The sequence below is a fragment of the Coregonus clupeaformis genome, chromosome 31, assembly GCF_020615455.1.
Source record: "Coregonus clupeaformis isolate EN_2021a chromosome 31, ASM2061545v1, whole genome shotgun sequence".
In the NCBI taxonomy this organism is placed as follows: domain Eukaryota; kingdom Metazoa; phylum Chordata; class Actinopteri; order Salmoniformes; family Salmonidae; genus Coregonus; species Coregonus clupeaformis.
Genome location: NC_059222.1, coordinates 22,509,177 through 22,525,185, shown reverse-complemented (window position 1 = coordinate 22,525,185; position 16,009 = coordinate 22,509,177). Strand labels below are relative to the sequence as shown.

At 42.7% G+C, this 16,009-nt stretch overlaps 1 protein-coding gene across 1 annotated transcript in view; it reads right to left on the bottom strand.

The window, feature by feature from the left end:
* Window positions 1-1,614: 1,614 nt before the first annotated feature.
* LOC121547958 (TANK-binding kinase 1-binding protein 1-like) overlaps window positions 1,615-16,009 on the bottom strand; it is a 45,327-nt gene continuing 30,932 nt past the window's right edge. Inside the window, exons 7-9 of the mRNA XM_045209698.1 lie at window positions 5,824-5,939; window positions 2,870-3,696; window positions 1,615-2,530 (exon numbers count right to left, since the gene is read on the bottom strand). Of these exons, the coding sequence (XP_045065633.1) occupies window positions 2,402-2,530; window positions 2,870-3,696; window positions 5,824-5,939 (1,072 nt within the window). The 3' untranslated portion in view covers window positions 1,615-2,401. The remainder of the gene's footprint in view (window positions 2,531-2,869; window positions 3,697-5,823; window positions 5,940-16,009) is intronic.

The following is a 16,009-nucleotide window of genomic DNA, read 5'->3' as shown; positions in this document are numbered from 1 at the left end:
AATTGTATCCAAAATTGACAACCACCTAAATGCATTGATAGATAGACATTGACATTGACAATGTTCATATTGTCTGACCAAAATGTCAAATTGAAAATTCAGTACCAATTATGTACATCATAATCAAAATGTTATCGATTCGATAAAAAATAGTGATTCCATAATATTACCCTAAACACTCACTCTGAATTTTTGGGGTTATATTTGACATATCTATGTATTAGATATAAAATGCAAAGTGTGCCAGCTTTATACTGTAAGATTGAGAAATGTTATAAATACTTTATCAGATGTGTTTGTAGGTCGGTTCTTCAGGAAGACTAAAGAGACTCCCAGTTGAATCATTGTTATCATATACAAATATTTTCCATGCCCTCTTCCCTATAAGAACTCCTGTCCTACTAGCTATATACAACATTGTGCAAGCTTGGGAGGGTAAAATGTCACCAACATAAGACATGTGCTGCACAAAAATATATCTTAAGATTTTTGCCTCATTACTTACAGATATATAAAATGATACATTAAAGGGCAATTCCGCCACTTTTCAACCTCATATTCATTATCTCCAGTACCAAACCAGTGTCTACATATGTGAAAACAACGCATTTCTATGATCTGTGGTTAAAAAGATAAGAAGAAAGGTCCTAAAAAATGCTTCTCTGTGACATTACAGGGTAGGATTAAAAGTAAAAAACCCATTGACCGGCAATGATTTCCTAGCCAGAGGGAGGGCATTTTCTTGCCCCCTCACTCACATCACTGCAAATCTCATAGCGTTTGAGAATCACAGTTTTTTTTTAAATGTTGTAACTTTTGATGATGTCATCTGGGAGAACTTTTTAATTTTATATTTATTTCTACAAAGCATAGAAATGCGCCGTTATCACATATGAAGACACTGGTATTCTGCTGGAGATAATGACAATTAGTTTGAAAAGTGGTGGAATTGCCCTTTAACCCATAACAGTCTAAGCCCTGTCTAAGCCGGGGGAGGGGGGGTGGGGTTCTACTAAACTATATGGAATTGTTTTAAGAAGGTCACACCAAGGATCATTTTGCTATTTGATTTTGAACTTTAAAACCCCTTGATGTATCCCAAAAATATATTACAAAATAATTTGTTTTATATAATTGCTATTAGCCCATACCAATGCATTGAATAACATATTCACTACATGGAACAACAGATAGTCCCCCCAAATAATCTAAAGGAAGTTTGTTCTGAAGTGTCTGTCCCATATCTGAGAGATATAAGAAAGATCAGGAAACATTTGTTATTTTTTACATGTATTTAACCCCTTATTTTTGGCATTAAACAGTCTCCAGATACACTTCAAATTTTTTTCAATTGGTACCGGGAGAACTTCAACTGACGTGTTCGTGAGAGTCTCACCTTTCCACAGAGGGGTCATATTAGTGTGTAGCCCAAACTGTTCGGACGCTACAGACAGAAGTTGGCAGATCAGTTGTAACGACTTCAGACGAGTCCCAAGATGCTTGTGGGGGTCGTAGAGCAAAACTGTTCAGATGCAACAGATGATTTTGTAAGAAGACCGATTTTCGGGATGTCTCATGGTCTGACTAACACAGCTCTAGCTCTGTCACCTTTCACTGCAGATGCGGAAGTGTGACATCGTAAAAAAACAGATATCTCTAGCTTAATCTGACAGATTTTTATGGGGATTTGTGTATTCTGCTAAATAGATTTTCGCTTGGCGCAGACATCAACTCTAGGGGGTTAAATGAATATTATAGGGGGGAAATTATTCTCTACTATAGGCTTATATACTGTAGGTTAACTTAATGTGCTCAGATTGATATGGATTTCTGATCAGGCCGCAAGCATAAAGATAATCTGCCTATGCGCTTCACTACAGCAAGGTCATCACGGCAACTACATGCCCCAACCTGCAGGACAAATTCTTACCTACACACAATCAGTCACAGTCACAACACTGCTATCCTCTCTTCATAACTCTGACCTCTGACCGCACATCGTCAAGCCCTGAAGAACAAACTAACTGGATTTATCCATTCGGGTCACCCAGATAATTCCAGGAATTAATTGTGGTTGGTCTGTATTGCACAAGCCTTATACTGTACACGGGTAGAGGCAACTAAAGCAGGCTGCTTTACAGCAAGTAGTAGTGGTAAAGTGTAAGATATAAAAACAAATGGACTGCAAGTTGCCTGAAACCCTCAGGATATTGTCTGTCATGAACATTGAAGCCATTCCCTAAACCTAGTCCCATACATGGACTACTAAACACACAATAAGCCATCTTGTCTTGTCAAAGAAAAGGCGCCCAGCTTTAAAACAAAACCAAACCTAAAATTTCTCCACAATGTAAGTAAAAATTGTTGCAACTAAAAAGAGGGTGCAGTGTTGCCATGGCGATCAGATCTTGCTGTTCTCCAGGTGCGAGTCGATGTGCTTGATGAGGGCGTCGTCAGGGTAACCCATGGGAAAGATCAGCTGGCACAGAGGGCAGCTCCTCATGTCACTCTCTTCTGTCTCCATCCACAGCTGCAACCAAAACACACACATCATTCAGGTCAACAAGCAGTGTGGGTCTATGGCAACTATATGATAACAGTTTGACCATTTAGGTAATTTCATGAAGAAAATAAGCTCATATGTAGAGGGGAATCAGAACAAATGTCATGTTACACAGAGCATTTCTCATGAAATAGCACAGTGCAGGAAGACATTGGCAAGTCAAGGGCAGTTTATTTTCAAAGAGAGAGATTTTGACTGATCGGGATAGCAACCTAACTGACCCATTTTACAATTTGAGAGAATGTTTTGATATAATAAAGATATTATTATACAGTATATTTGGGATAGAGTGTGCGTGTGACTCACATTGATGGAGGGCCAGGACTGGGCGTGCTCTGCATGCAGGTAACCTGGCGGGTGGCAGGTCAGAGTGTTGGGTCTGGAAGGGATGGGGAAGGCCGAGCAGGACGCCAGCCCCCTCATGACCCCATGAGCTGACACATTGTTGGGCACGCCCAGTGTCCGTGGGGGGCTGATGGGGTGCGGACAGGTCCACTCTTCCTCGTCTTCAGAGGACTGCGGAAGCTGGGGGGCGGGCGTGGGGGGTGGCAGGGGCTCAAAGTGCAGGTGAGACCTGGGAGAGACCTCGGACAGGGGGAAGGGCAGCTCTCGAGAGTGGCGGGAACTTTCGTGGAGGCCCACCTCGCTGCCTGCCCTCTCTAGCCCAGACTGGGAAGCTCGCAGCTGGCCTCCTCTGTGGGGTGACCCTCCATGCTGGGAGCCTCCATGCTCATGCTGCTGATGCTGCTTTGAGTAGCCGGAGTCCCTGTAGGGCCGAGGCTTGGGCAGGGTGGACACAGGGTCCAGGCTGAAGCGCGGCGGCCGCTGGTAGGCCGAGGGATCGGCCACCTCGGAGTAGCTCCGTCGGCCCTGGAAGCTGGCCCTCAGGTGGTGGCTGGCTGGCCGGCAGGAGTAGGAGGCAGGCCCGTCGTTGATGTCCAGCAGGGGCGAGCGGCGGTGCATGTCCGGGGAGAGACGCTGCGGCTGGAGCACCGGGGAGCGGCACTGAGCAATGGGGGAGTGGTGCTGAGGAGGGATGGGGGAGTGGCGTTGGGGAATGGGGGAGTGTCGCTGGGGCACAGGAGAGTGGCGTTGGTGAGGGATGGGAGATGGGGGGTGGGAGTGGCGTTGGACTGAGGAGACAGGAGAGACACAGGGGGAGTCAGAGAGCAGCACACGAGACAAGACTACCTGTGGCTGTTTCTGGAAGACCAAAATTATAGCATCTCGCCAAAATAGAGCCTGTTGTTACTCATAATTACATATGAAAAGTAACTAGGGTCAGGAGGAGTTTTGGTCTGGTAACATCTCTAGCAATAACACATACTGTAATATCTTTTTGATAATGATGAAGAAAAAGTGTATAATCTTTCATACTTTTTCCTGAATAACATTTCTGTACTTCTCTCTACTGTGTGTTGCTCTGGATTTGCAGTGCAAATGTTTGTCTGATCAAAAGACAACTCAATTCGCAACAAGCGACGCACTCGACAAAATATGCAAAAAAGGAACACCCTTGAATAGATTTATTTTCCGCTTACCTAAGACGCAGATCAAATTTTACAGTACAGTATGTGGTGCTTCCTGTAAGCATGAGATAGCTATCAGCCATTTAGCTAAAAACAAGACTTGTGCATCGATGAATCAGAAGCATCTCAAAGGGGAAACGTATGGTTCTGTGGTTGAGTGAAATAAATCTTTTTTTTAAAGAGGGGGGTTGTTGTGCTCTCGAATTCTCCACAGAGACTTGAAATACAGAGAAAACAGAGAGTCGAGGAAGAGGACATATTTGTTTGTTTTTTAATAGTACGGTATTTCAGTACATATACTATATTTGTAGCTCTGCAACCCCAGGAGAGTAAAAAAACAGCTGCAGGCCTACTTATATCCCAATATAGTCTAGTTCATTCCTCTATTTTTTTTACTTGAAACAGGGCGGAGTATGAGCTGAGTATGTGGTTAGAGAGGCAGGCCGGTAACCGGAGGGTTGCTGGTTTGAATCCCCGAGCTGACTGGGGGGAAATCTGCAGGGAGTGAGCTGTAAGCCATAGTATATGTCCCATATACTATTTACCTCCGTTTTACTTTACCCCTAATTTCTCTAGGGCTGTTGCTCTGCAGCAGCCCATGTGCTGCTCCCAGCCTGTGATGTGTGTGTTGTGTATCAGGTACTGTGACAGCAAAAAATTAAGAATATCTGTGCAAATGGACCAATAAAGCAAGTATTGTATTGTAAGGTGAGCATGTCAATGCTTATTTGAAGATGTGCATGTAAAGCTTACTCATTCCCCCCAGTATTTCAGTAGAAAATGCATAACAATATACACTGAGTGTACAAAACATTAGGAACACCTGTTCTTTCCATGACATAGACTGACCAGGTGAATCCAGAAAAAAGCTATTATCCCCTATTGATGTCACTTGTTAAATACACTTCAATCATTGTAGATGAAGGGGAGGAGACAGGTTAAACAATGATTTCTAAGCCTTGAGACAATTGAGACATTGTGTATGTGTGCCATTCAGATAGCGAATGGGCAAGACAAAATATTTAAGTGCCTTTGAAATGGGGTATGGTAGTAGGTGCCAGGTGCACCAGTTTGAGTGTGTCAAGAACTGCAACGCTTTTCATGCTCAACAGTTTCCCGTGTTTATCAAGAATGGTCCACCACCCAAAGGACATCCAGCCAACTTGACACAACTGTGGGAAGCATTGGAGTCAACATCGGCCAGCATCCCTGTGGAATGCTTTCGACACCTTGTAGAGTCCATGCCCCGACGAATTTAGGCTGTTCTGAGGGCAAAAGGGGGGGGGGGTGTCACTCAATATTAGGAAAGTGTTCTTAATGTTTTGTACACTCAGTGTACTTGACATCAGAGCAATCATTAGGGATAGGGAGCATGTAAACTTCTATAGGGATGCTGCTAACCTGGGCTAGCTTGTTAAATGTGGGCCATATATCATTCTCTACAGATGCTGCTAACCTGGGCTAGCCTGTTAAATGTGGGCCATATATCATTCTCTACAGATGCTGCTAACCTGGGCTAGCCTGTTAAATGTGGGCCATATATCATTCTCTACAGATGCTGCTAACCTGGGCTAGCTTGTTAAATGTGGGCCATATATCATTCTCTACAGATGCTGCTAACCTGGGCTAGCCTGTTAAATGTGGGCCATATATCATTCTCTACAGATGCTGCTAACATGGGCTAGCCTGTTAAATGTGGGCCATATATCATTCTCTACAGATGTTACTAACCTGGGCTATGCTGCTCCTGAGAGACCTTCCTCAAGATCTCTTTCTGTTTGGAGCTCAGTGCCTGGAGACGTCCCAACTCCTCAGTTAGCTCTGTGTAGGCTAGCGCCAAATTCACCCTGGAGGGGGAAAGAACAGAGTCAATCAATCAATTGGAGAGATTGACTGCATCACTTCTTTTTTAAAGAAATATGAATGTGATGAAAATTAAAAATGGTCTATTTAATCAACTAACATACAGCTCTGACAGACCCCTGTCTTAGTCTCCAGTATATATGCTTCAGTAGTCTATGTGCCGGGGGGCTAGGGTCAGTCTGTCCTATCTGATGTAATTCATGTCTTATCTGGTGTCCTGTGTGATCTTAAGTATGCTCCCTCTAATTTTCCCATCTCTCTCTCCCCTTCCGGAGGACCTGAGCCCTACGACCATGCCTCAGGACTACCTGGCCTGATGACTCCTGGCTGTCCCCGTCCCAAGTCCACCTGGTCGTGCTGCTGTTCCAGTTTCTGCCTGCGGCTATGGAACCCTGACCTGTTCACTGGATGTGCTACCTTGTCCCGGACCTGCTGTTTCGACTCTCTCTCTCTCTCTCAACCTCTGAATGCTCGGCTATGAAAAGCCGACTGACATTTACTCCTGAGATGCTGACCTGTTGAACCCTCTATAACCACTGTGATTATTATTTGACCCTGCTTGTCATCTATGAACGTTTGAACATCTTGAAGAATGATCTGGCCTTAATGGCCATTGACTCTTGTAATCTTCACCGGACACAGCCAGAAGAGGACTGGCCACCCCTCAGAGCCTGGTTCCTCTCTAGGTTTCTTCCTAGGTTCCAGCCTTTCTAGAGAGTTTTACATAGCAACTGTGCTTCTACATTCTGCATTGCTTGCTCTTTGGGGTTTTCGGCTGGGTTTCTGTATCACTTTGTGACATCTGCTGATATAAAAAGGGCTGTATAAATAAATGTGATTGATTGATTGATACAAGACATTCAAGTTTCAAGTTTTAATGTCATATACACAAGTACAGTGAAATGCCTTTCTTGCAAACTCAAAACCCAGCAATGCAATAATCAATAACAATGTAATGCTAGAAAAAAACACACGAGAAATAAGAAGAAATATGAAGAACACAATAAGTAAGTAAATAAACATACTATATACAGGCTCCGTTCCAATACCATATTTAAAACATTCAGGGATACTGGAGTGATGGAGGTAGATACTGTATGTATAGGGGTAAGGTGACTTGCCAACAGGATATAAGATAAACACGAGTAGCAGCAGCTTGTATGTGAGTGGGTGTGCGTGTGTGTAGAGTCAGTATAAATGTATGTGCATGTTACAGTGCATTCGGAAAGTATTCAGTGCATTCGGAAAGTATTCAGACCCCTTCACTTTTCCACATTTTGTTACATTACAGCCTTATTCTAAAATTGATTACATTCGTTTTTTCCCTCATCAATCTACAAACAACACCCAATAAGGACAAAGCAAGACTCTTCCAAGAGCTGGCCGCCCGGCCAAACTGAGCAATCGAGGGAAAAGGGCCTTGGTCAAGGAGGTGACAAAGAACCTGATGGTCACTCTGACAGACTCCAGAGTTCCTCTGTGGAGATGGGAGAACCTTCCAGAAGGACAACCATCTCTGCAGCACTTCACCATTCAGGCCGTTATGGTAGAGTGGCCAGATGGAAGCCACTCCTCAGTAAAAGGCACCTGACAGCCCGCTTGGAGTTTGCCAAAAGGCACATAAAGACTCTTAGACCATGAGAAAAAAGATTCTCTGTTCTGATGAAACCAAGATTGAACTCTTTGGCCTGAATGCCAATCGTCACATCTGGAGGAAACCTGGCACAATCTCTACGGTGAAGCATGGTGGTGGCAGCATCATGCTATGGGGATGTTTTTCGGCAGCAGGGACTGGGAGACTAGTCAGGATCGAGGCAAAGATGAACGGAGCAAAGTACAGAGAGATCCTTGATGAAAACCTGCTCCAAAGGACTCAAGACCTCAGACTGGGGTGAAGGTTCACCTTCCAACAGGACAACGACCCTAAGCACACAGCCAAGACAACGCAGGAGTTGCTTCTGAATGTCCTTGAGTGGCCCAGCCAGAGCCCGGACTTGTACCCGATCGAACATCTCTGGAGCGACCTGAAAATAGCTGTGAAGCGACGCGACGCTCTCCATCGAACCTGACAGAGCTTGTCAAGGGGTCTGAATACTTTCCGAATGCACTGTATGTGTGAGTGAGTAGATTATGGAGTGAGTGTGTGTGTGATTGTGGTGGGCCCTGTGGGTGTGCATAGAGACAATAAAGATACAAGGTTAAGTCAGATGTGCAGCTATTTAGTTAGCTATTTATCAGTCTTATTGCTTGGGGATAGAAGCTGTTCAAGAGCCTGTTGGTGCCAGACTTGATGCATCGGTGCCGTGCGGAAGCAGAGAGAATAATCTATGGCTTGGGTGGTTGGAGTCTAACGATTTTACGGGCTTCCTCCCACACTGCCTAATATAGAGGTCCTGCATGGCAGGGAGCTCAGCCCCAGTGATGTACTGGGCTGTCCACACCACCCTCTGTAGCGCCATGCGAGCGAGGGCGGTGCTATTGCCATACCAGGCAGCGATGGAGTGAGTCAAAATGCTCTCAATTGTACAGCTGTATAACTTTTTGAGGATTTGAGGGCCCATGCTAAACTTTTCCAACCTCCTGAGGGGGAAGAGGCGCTTACGACTGTGCGCGTGTGTTTGGACCATTTTAAGTCTTTAGTGATTTGGACACCGAGGAACTTGAAGCTCTCGACCTGCCCCGATACATTTTCTATATTCTATCAGGGGTCTCTTCATAGTCCCCGAGTCCAAAACAAATTCAAAGCAACACACAGTATTATATAGAGCCATAATCGCATGGAACTCCCTGCCATCTCAAATCACTCAAGCAAACCGCAACATTTGCTTTAAAAACCAATAAAACAGCACCTCAAAGCACAATGCCTCTCCCGTTTTTGACCTAGATAACTTGCAGACCTACTGTATGTACACTGAGTATACAAAACATTAAGAAGGGGAGGAGACCGGTTAAATAATAATTTTTAAGTCTTGAGACAATTGAGACATGGATTGTGTATGTGTGCCATTCAGAGGGTGAATGGGCAAGACAAATTTAAGTGCCTTTGAATGGGGTATGGTAGTAGGTGCCAGAGGCAGCAGTTTGTGTCAAGAACTGTAACGCTGCTGGGTTTTTCACGCTCAACAGTTTCCCATGTGTATCAAGAATGGTCCACCACCCAATGGACATCTAGCCAACTTGACACAACTGTGGGGAGCATTGAAGTCAACATGGGCCAGCATCCCTGTGGAACGCGTTCGACACCTTATAGAGTCCATGCCCCGATGAATTGAGGCTGTTCTGAGGGCAAAAGGGGGGAATGCAACTCAATATTAAGAAGGTGTTCCTAATGTTTGGTATATGCTGTGTACTGTATATGTACTGATATGTATGTATGCGTGTATTCTTATTTTACATTTATGTAGTTCGGTCCTTGAGCTGTTCTTGTCTATTAATGTTCTGTATTATGTCATATATTATGTTTTGTGTGGACCCCAGAAAGAACAGGTCCAGTGCTGCTTTGAAATCATGCTACTACATTGCTTCAAATGTGTACACACTAATGTGTGAGGTTACCTGACTTAATGCATTCTAGTTTAGTTCGTCTATCTAATTAGTTCCTAAATGCATTTCTTCCTCATCTCCAGATTGACGGAATAACAATTAAATTGTTGATATCATTGCGTAACATAAAGAGTATTTTTAGAATACCAATCATACAAATCACACATTAATCACACTATTGTATAGCAGTCAGACGTACAGTAACTCTCGCAGGGTATATATTGACAGAGCAGCTCTATTTCCAGCTGCCTAAATATTACACCCAGGCATTTGCTTTACCATGGCAACGAGGCAGCTATTTCAAACAGCTCTGTTACAAGGCAACACCGGTGGAAATCGAAAACATAGAAAGAGAGAAAAAGAGGTGGTTGTGGCAGATAGATGCCAGCAGTGTGTATGCGCAATCCAGACTAAGATCTGATAAAAACATAGCCTATCTGAACTCACAAACCAATTTCCCCACAAGCCTCTTCTTATTTATTTGAACTTGAACACTATCATTCCACACATTGATGATGGTGGTAGATAAAGATACAATTACTGGTAAAGAACACGCACTATTGAGTAAGGTGCTAGTAATGGAAAATGTGAAGCTTGGAGAAAGAAATTAAAGTCTCACATTCTAAGGCTGTGTTCACAGGGACAGCCCAATTCTGTATGTTTTATTTCTCATTAATGGGTCTTTTGACCAATCAGATCAGCTCTGGTAATGAGCTGATGTGAAAAGATCTGATGTGATCGGTCAAAATAACAATTAGTGGAAAAAACATCCTAATTGCATTGCCTGTGTAAACGCAGCCTATTGGTCTTTGCTGTGTGATTTATTTGATTGTTTAACTTCAGCAGCGTTTTAGTATCATTTTATTAAAGACAATAGTTAAATAAAGCAGTGTGATAAATCAGACTGCAGTGAAAAATTGAGTGCATCTTTCATCTCCTTTTCAGAAATACAAGATGACAAAGAATAGGTTTGTGTGGACTGGACCTGTAGAACATCTTTCTTTGCTCTTTATCCAGAAGAGAAGCAATGATTTAGCCAAACGACAAAGGTCATGAACTATACTGTATGAACCATGTACTGTATCATCATTTCTAGCATAAATATTGCCACAAACTTTATGTAATGTTATAACATTAGTTGACTTCTGACATTTGTGTAAGCACAACCACAGATTGCTGTCAACAACACCTTGCTTTCAAAACATTTGGTGTTATGAAAAGAGGGAACTGGGGAGGAATTAGAAGAGATGCAGTGCCTATCATACGTATTCACCCCCTTGGATTTCCTCACATTTTATTATGTTACAAAGTGGGATTAAATTATCATTTTTTGTCAACGATCTACACAAAATACTCTAATGTCAAAGTGGAAGAAAGATGTACATTTTTGTTTTGATTAATGAAAAATAAAACACTAATATACTTTGATTAGATAAGTACTCACCCTGCTAAGTCAACACATATTAGAAACACCTTCTTGGGTAAATCTATTAGAGTTTTGCACACCTGGATTGTGCAATATTTGCCCATTATTCTTTTCAAAATTCTTCAAGCTCTGTCAAGGTGTTGGGGATCATGGCTAGACAGCAATTTTCAAGTCTTGCCATAGATTTCCAAGCAGATTTAGGCCACTCAGGAACATTCACTGTCTTCTTGGTAAGCAACTCCAGTATAGATTTGGCCTTATGTTGTAGGTTATTGTCCTGCTGAAAGGTGAATTCCTCTCCCAGTGTCTGGTCTAAAGCAGACAAGCAGGTTTTCCTCTAGGATTTTGCCTGTGCTTAGCTCTATCCCGTTTCTTTTTATCCTGAAAAACTCCCCAGTCTTTGCCGATGTCAAACATACCCATACCATGATGCAGCCACAACCATGCTTGAAAATAAGGAGGCAGTTACTCAGTGATGTGTTGTTGGATTTGCCCCAAACATAAGGCTTTAGATTAAAGCCAAAACGTGTATTCCTTTGCCTTGTTTTTTTTTGCAGTATTACTTTAGTGCCTATACAGGATGCATGTTTTGGGAATATTCTGCATTTTAAAAATCTTTTCACTCTGTCATTTAGGTAATTATAGTCACTACAATGTTGTTGATCCATCCTCAGTTTTCTCTGATCAAAGCCATTGAACTCGGTAGCTGTTTTAAAATCACCAATGGCCTCATGGTAACATCCCTGAGTAGTTTCCTTCCTGTCCTGCAGCTCAGTTCAGAAGGACAACTGTATCTTTTGATGTGTCTGGGTGGTTTAATACATAATCCACAGCATAATTATTAACTTGGCCAAGCTTAAAGAGATATTCAATGTCTGATTTGTTATTGTTACCCATCTACCAATCACTGGCTTTCTTTATGAGGCTTTTTTTTTAAAGCTCCCTGGTCTTTGTAGTTGAATCTGTGCTTGAAATTCAATATTTGACTGAGGGACTTTACCGATGTTGTATGTATGGGGGACAGAGGAAGCATTAGTCATTCAAAAATAATGTAAACCCCTATTATTTCAAACTGAGTGAGTCCATGTAACTTATTGTGTGATTTGTAAAGCTAAATTTTACTCCTGAACTCATTTAGGCTTGCTTAAACAAAGGTGATGAATACTTATGCAACAACTATATTTTTGTTATATTTTTATCAAATTATAATTTTCTTTTCACTTTGACATTATGGAGTATTTTGTGTAGATCAATGACAAAAAAAATACAATTCAATATATCTCAATCCCACTTTGTGTAACACAACAAAAGCTAATACTTATGATACCCACTGTAGGTAGATATGCTGTGGTAGATAGGTGCCAGTCTGTATCCAGACAGATCTGTTAAAGCTTATCTGAGCTCTCAAACCAATATCAATAAAACCTTCTGTGTTACTTGAATCTGAGCTAATTCTACATAGTGATAGCGGCAGATAAAGACAAAGATGTCGGTGAACAAACAACAACTTCCCATAGACTTCAACTGCACAACGGCGAATCTGGAAATATCTCAATTACTCTATATGGTCATGCCAATTATAGAGCCAACACGAGAAGTCTCACCTTGTCATAGGAAAATGATGAGTACTCTGCACAACCCACTGAATAACTTAATTGAGTCTTAATGTGTTACGGTGTTTGTGTGTAGGAGAGGGAAGCAGTAGAAAACATACCCCATTTTCCCTGTAGGTTTTTGATAAATGATAAAGGAAATGACAGCCATCATGAGTCATTATTGTTGAATATTTTCCATGTCCCTCAGCGATAGTGCTCTCTTGAACACATAACTGTCATCACAATATCTTTCAGCCAGGAGAATGGTGTTGACACCAGAAATGAATTACAGCTAGATCTGTTTATCTAAGAAATATTTCATCAAATTTCAATTTTAGGATCTCGATAGAACCTCTAATTTAGGAAAATGGAGCATTCAACCAAATAATTTCGACCACAGACAGTGCATTCATACATTCCACCACTTAGTTAGTCCTTCAGAAAGGCCTACCAAGTCCTCCTACTCCGTTTCTGTATGACTCAGACCGACAGAGTGGGCTATTGAGTGGGCTATTGAAGCCCCTTCATTATAACACTCCACCAACACCTTCACAACAACCTGAAAATAGAATAGATCATACATAACTTACAGGAACCGTGGAAGCCATTGATGACAGCGGACGCGCTTATTCCCTCCTTCCTAACTGCCTCTATCGAACGCGGTCAAGTATATGGAAGTACCTGTATTCTATTTGAGAGTTGAAATCTCCTATCCTTCTTTACAGTCCAAGGGGGATGTCTGAGTGAATGCCTACACCTCGGTTACAGTCTCTAGTCTCTTGTCGTTTCTATGCACTGACCTGTATTTATTGACTGTTTTGACATCCGCGACTCTTCCTTTTCACACTTCGGCTCACACAACTCTCAACTTCGCCTTGCGCCTTTTGACAATCTTTGAAAAGCACGGCTTGGACTGCAACACATTTCACTCACGTGTGATCTCTTATGTGTGATCATAAACACTGCCAAGACTTCGATGCACTGCACCCCTCTTTGTTTTGGAAAAGCTATTTGGAGTTGTGTGTGTGTGTATACAGTGCATTCGGAAAGTATTCAGACCCCTTGACTTTTTCCACATTTAGTTACGTTACAGCCTTATTCTAAAATGGATTAAATAAAAATATTCCCTCATCAATCTAGACGGAAGCCACTCCTCAGTAAAAGCCCCATGACAGCCCACTTGGAGTTTGCCAAAAGGCACCTAAAGGAAACAAGATTATCTGGTCTGATGAAACCAAGATTGAACTCTTTGGCCTGAATACCAAGCGTCACGTCTGGACGAAACCTGGCACCGTCCCTACAGTGAAGCATGGTGTTGGCAGCATCATGCTGTGGGGATATTTTTCAGCGGCAGGGACTGGGAGACTAGTCAGGGTCGAGGGAAAGATGAACAGAGCAAAGTACAGAGAGATCCTTGATGAAAACCTGCTCCAGAGCGCTCAGGACCTCAGACTGGGGCGAAGGTTCACCTTCCAACAGGACAACGACCCTAAGCACACAGCCAAGACAACGCAGGAGTGGCTTCAGGACAAGTCTCTGAATGTCCTTGAGTGGCCCAGCCAGAGCCTGGACTTGAACCCGATCGAACATCTCTGGAGAGACCTGAAAATAGCTGTGCATTGACGCTCCCCATCCAACCTGAAAGAGCTTGAGAGGATCTGCAGAGAAGAATGGGAGAAACTCCCCAAATACAGGTGTGCCAAGCTTGCAGCATAATACCCAAGAAGACGCAAGGCTGTAATCGCTGCCAAAGGTGCTTCAACAAAGTACTGAGTAAAGGGTCTGAATACTTTTTTTTGCTTTGTCATTATGGGGTATTGTATGTAGATTGATTAGGGACAAATAAACAATTTAATCCATTTTAGAATAAGACTGTAACGTAACGAAATGTGGAAAAAGTAAAGGGGTCGGAATAGTTTCCGAATGCACTGTATGTGTGCATATGTGTGTGTGCGTATGCGTGTGTGGGAGGAGAGATGATGAGTGTGTATATAGCGAGAGGAGATTCATGACAGCCAATCTATATGTTGGTGTGTGGGCCGTATGAGCTGGAGCTGACCTCTGAATACACATTAGAGAGTATGGACTGTAGGCTTGCTGTTTCTGTAACTACTACACAGCTTTTTGTTTGCATGCTCTAGCATCTATTTTGCCCTGCTACTATTGAGTACAGCCTGTCTGCTGTCACTCAACTGTAAGAAACGCAGATCCTAAACATAACTCAACATATTCATACACCATATAATGTCTCAGTAAAAGTTCCATTGGTTAGTGACATTTAATAAAAGGTGCTGGATGACAAATGCCAAACACCGGTACATAAAGTCACAGAGCAGTGGAGGCTGCTGAGGGGAGTACGGCTCATAATAATAACGGAGCAAATGGAACGGAGCAAATGGAACGGAGCAAATGGAACGGAGCAAATGGAACGGAGCAAATGGAACGGAGCAAATGGAATGGTTTTCATGTGTTTGATGTATTTGATACCATTCCACTGATTCCGCTCCAGCCATTAACACGAGCCAGCCCTCCCAAATGAAGGTGCCACCAACCTCCTGTGTCATAGAGGCAGTGGTCATGAGGCCCTATAGGCCACTTAGGTCTCTGATGAAACAAGCACTAAATGAGTGCCGGCTTTCGACTCTCATGTCCACAGCCTACACACTGCTGTACAGTAATAACACATTTATAACATAAGAGGTATATTCTCTAACGTTCCTTACTCTGTGTCCTTTCACTTTCTGAACTTGTTTGAGATTGAAAATGTGATCTCCATACTATGGAACTGAACAAAGCAATTACAACTCAGGTTAATTCCAAAACAGTCTGCACAATTCAATTAACACATGTAATAATTTCTGTATTTTTCTGCTGGGAAATTACCAAATTTGAAGCCAAACATTATAATTGTCTGTGAGGGCCAAACTATGTGTTTCATGCTCTCCAGAACATGCAACACACGATCAGTTTCACATGAATCTAAGAGCCATTTACATTAAACAAGAGCACTTACAAGAAGTCAGCTCTCATTCAGAAAGAAAATACCAGCCAACGGGTAGGTGGGTGAGTAAGGCAGTGAAACCAAGATGTGACTGAGGTCTGGAAAAGTATTAAGCTTCCCCTCCCAGGCCTCTACCCCACTCAACCTCACCACCTTTACGTACAATTTACTTCCACTTTCTTATCGAAATAGTATTCACGTTTCACATATTGGTTTTGCAATAGCTAGTGGGAGAGCTGTATGTGGTGTGACTGATGTGTGTAGGAGGATGGGGAGACTGAATGGGGTAGAGGGGTGCATAGACCACACAGAGGTGTCAGTGTTGGTTCCCCTGAGAAACAACATGAAGAACTGATGTCAGGAAACTGTGCTCTCACTGCCCTCTACTGGTGTCTAATATATTACCACACAAGACACAACTAAGCTCCACATCACAAGTCTGTGTCCACATAATTATCCAGTGCAAGGTGTATGGACACTAATGTACTA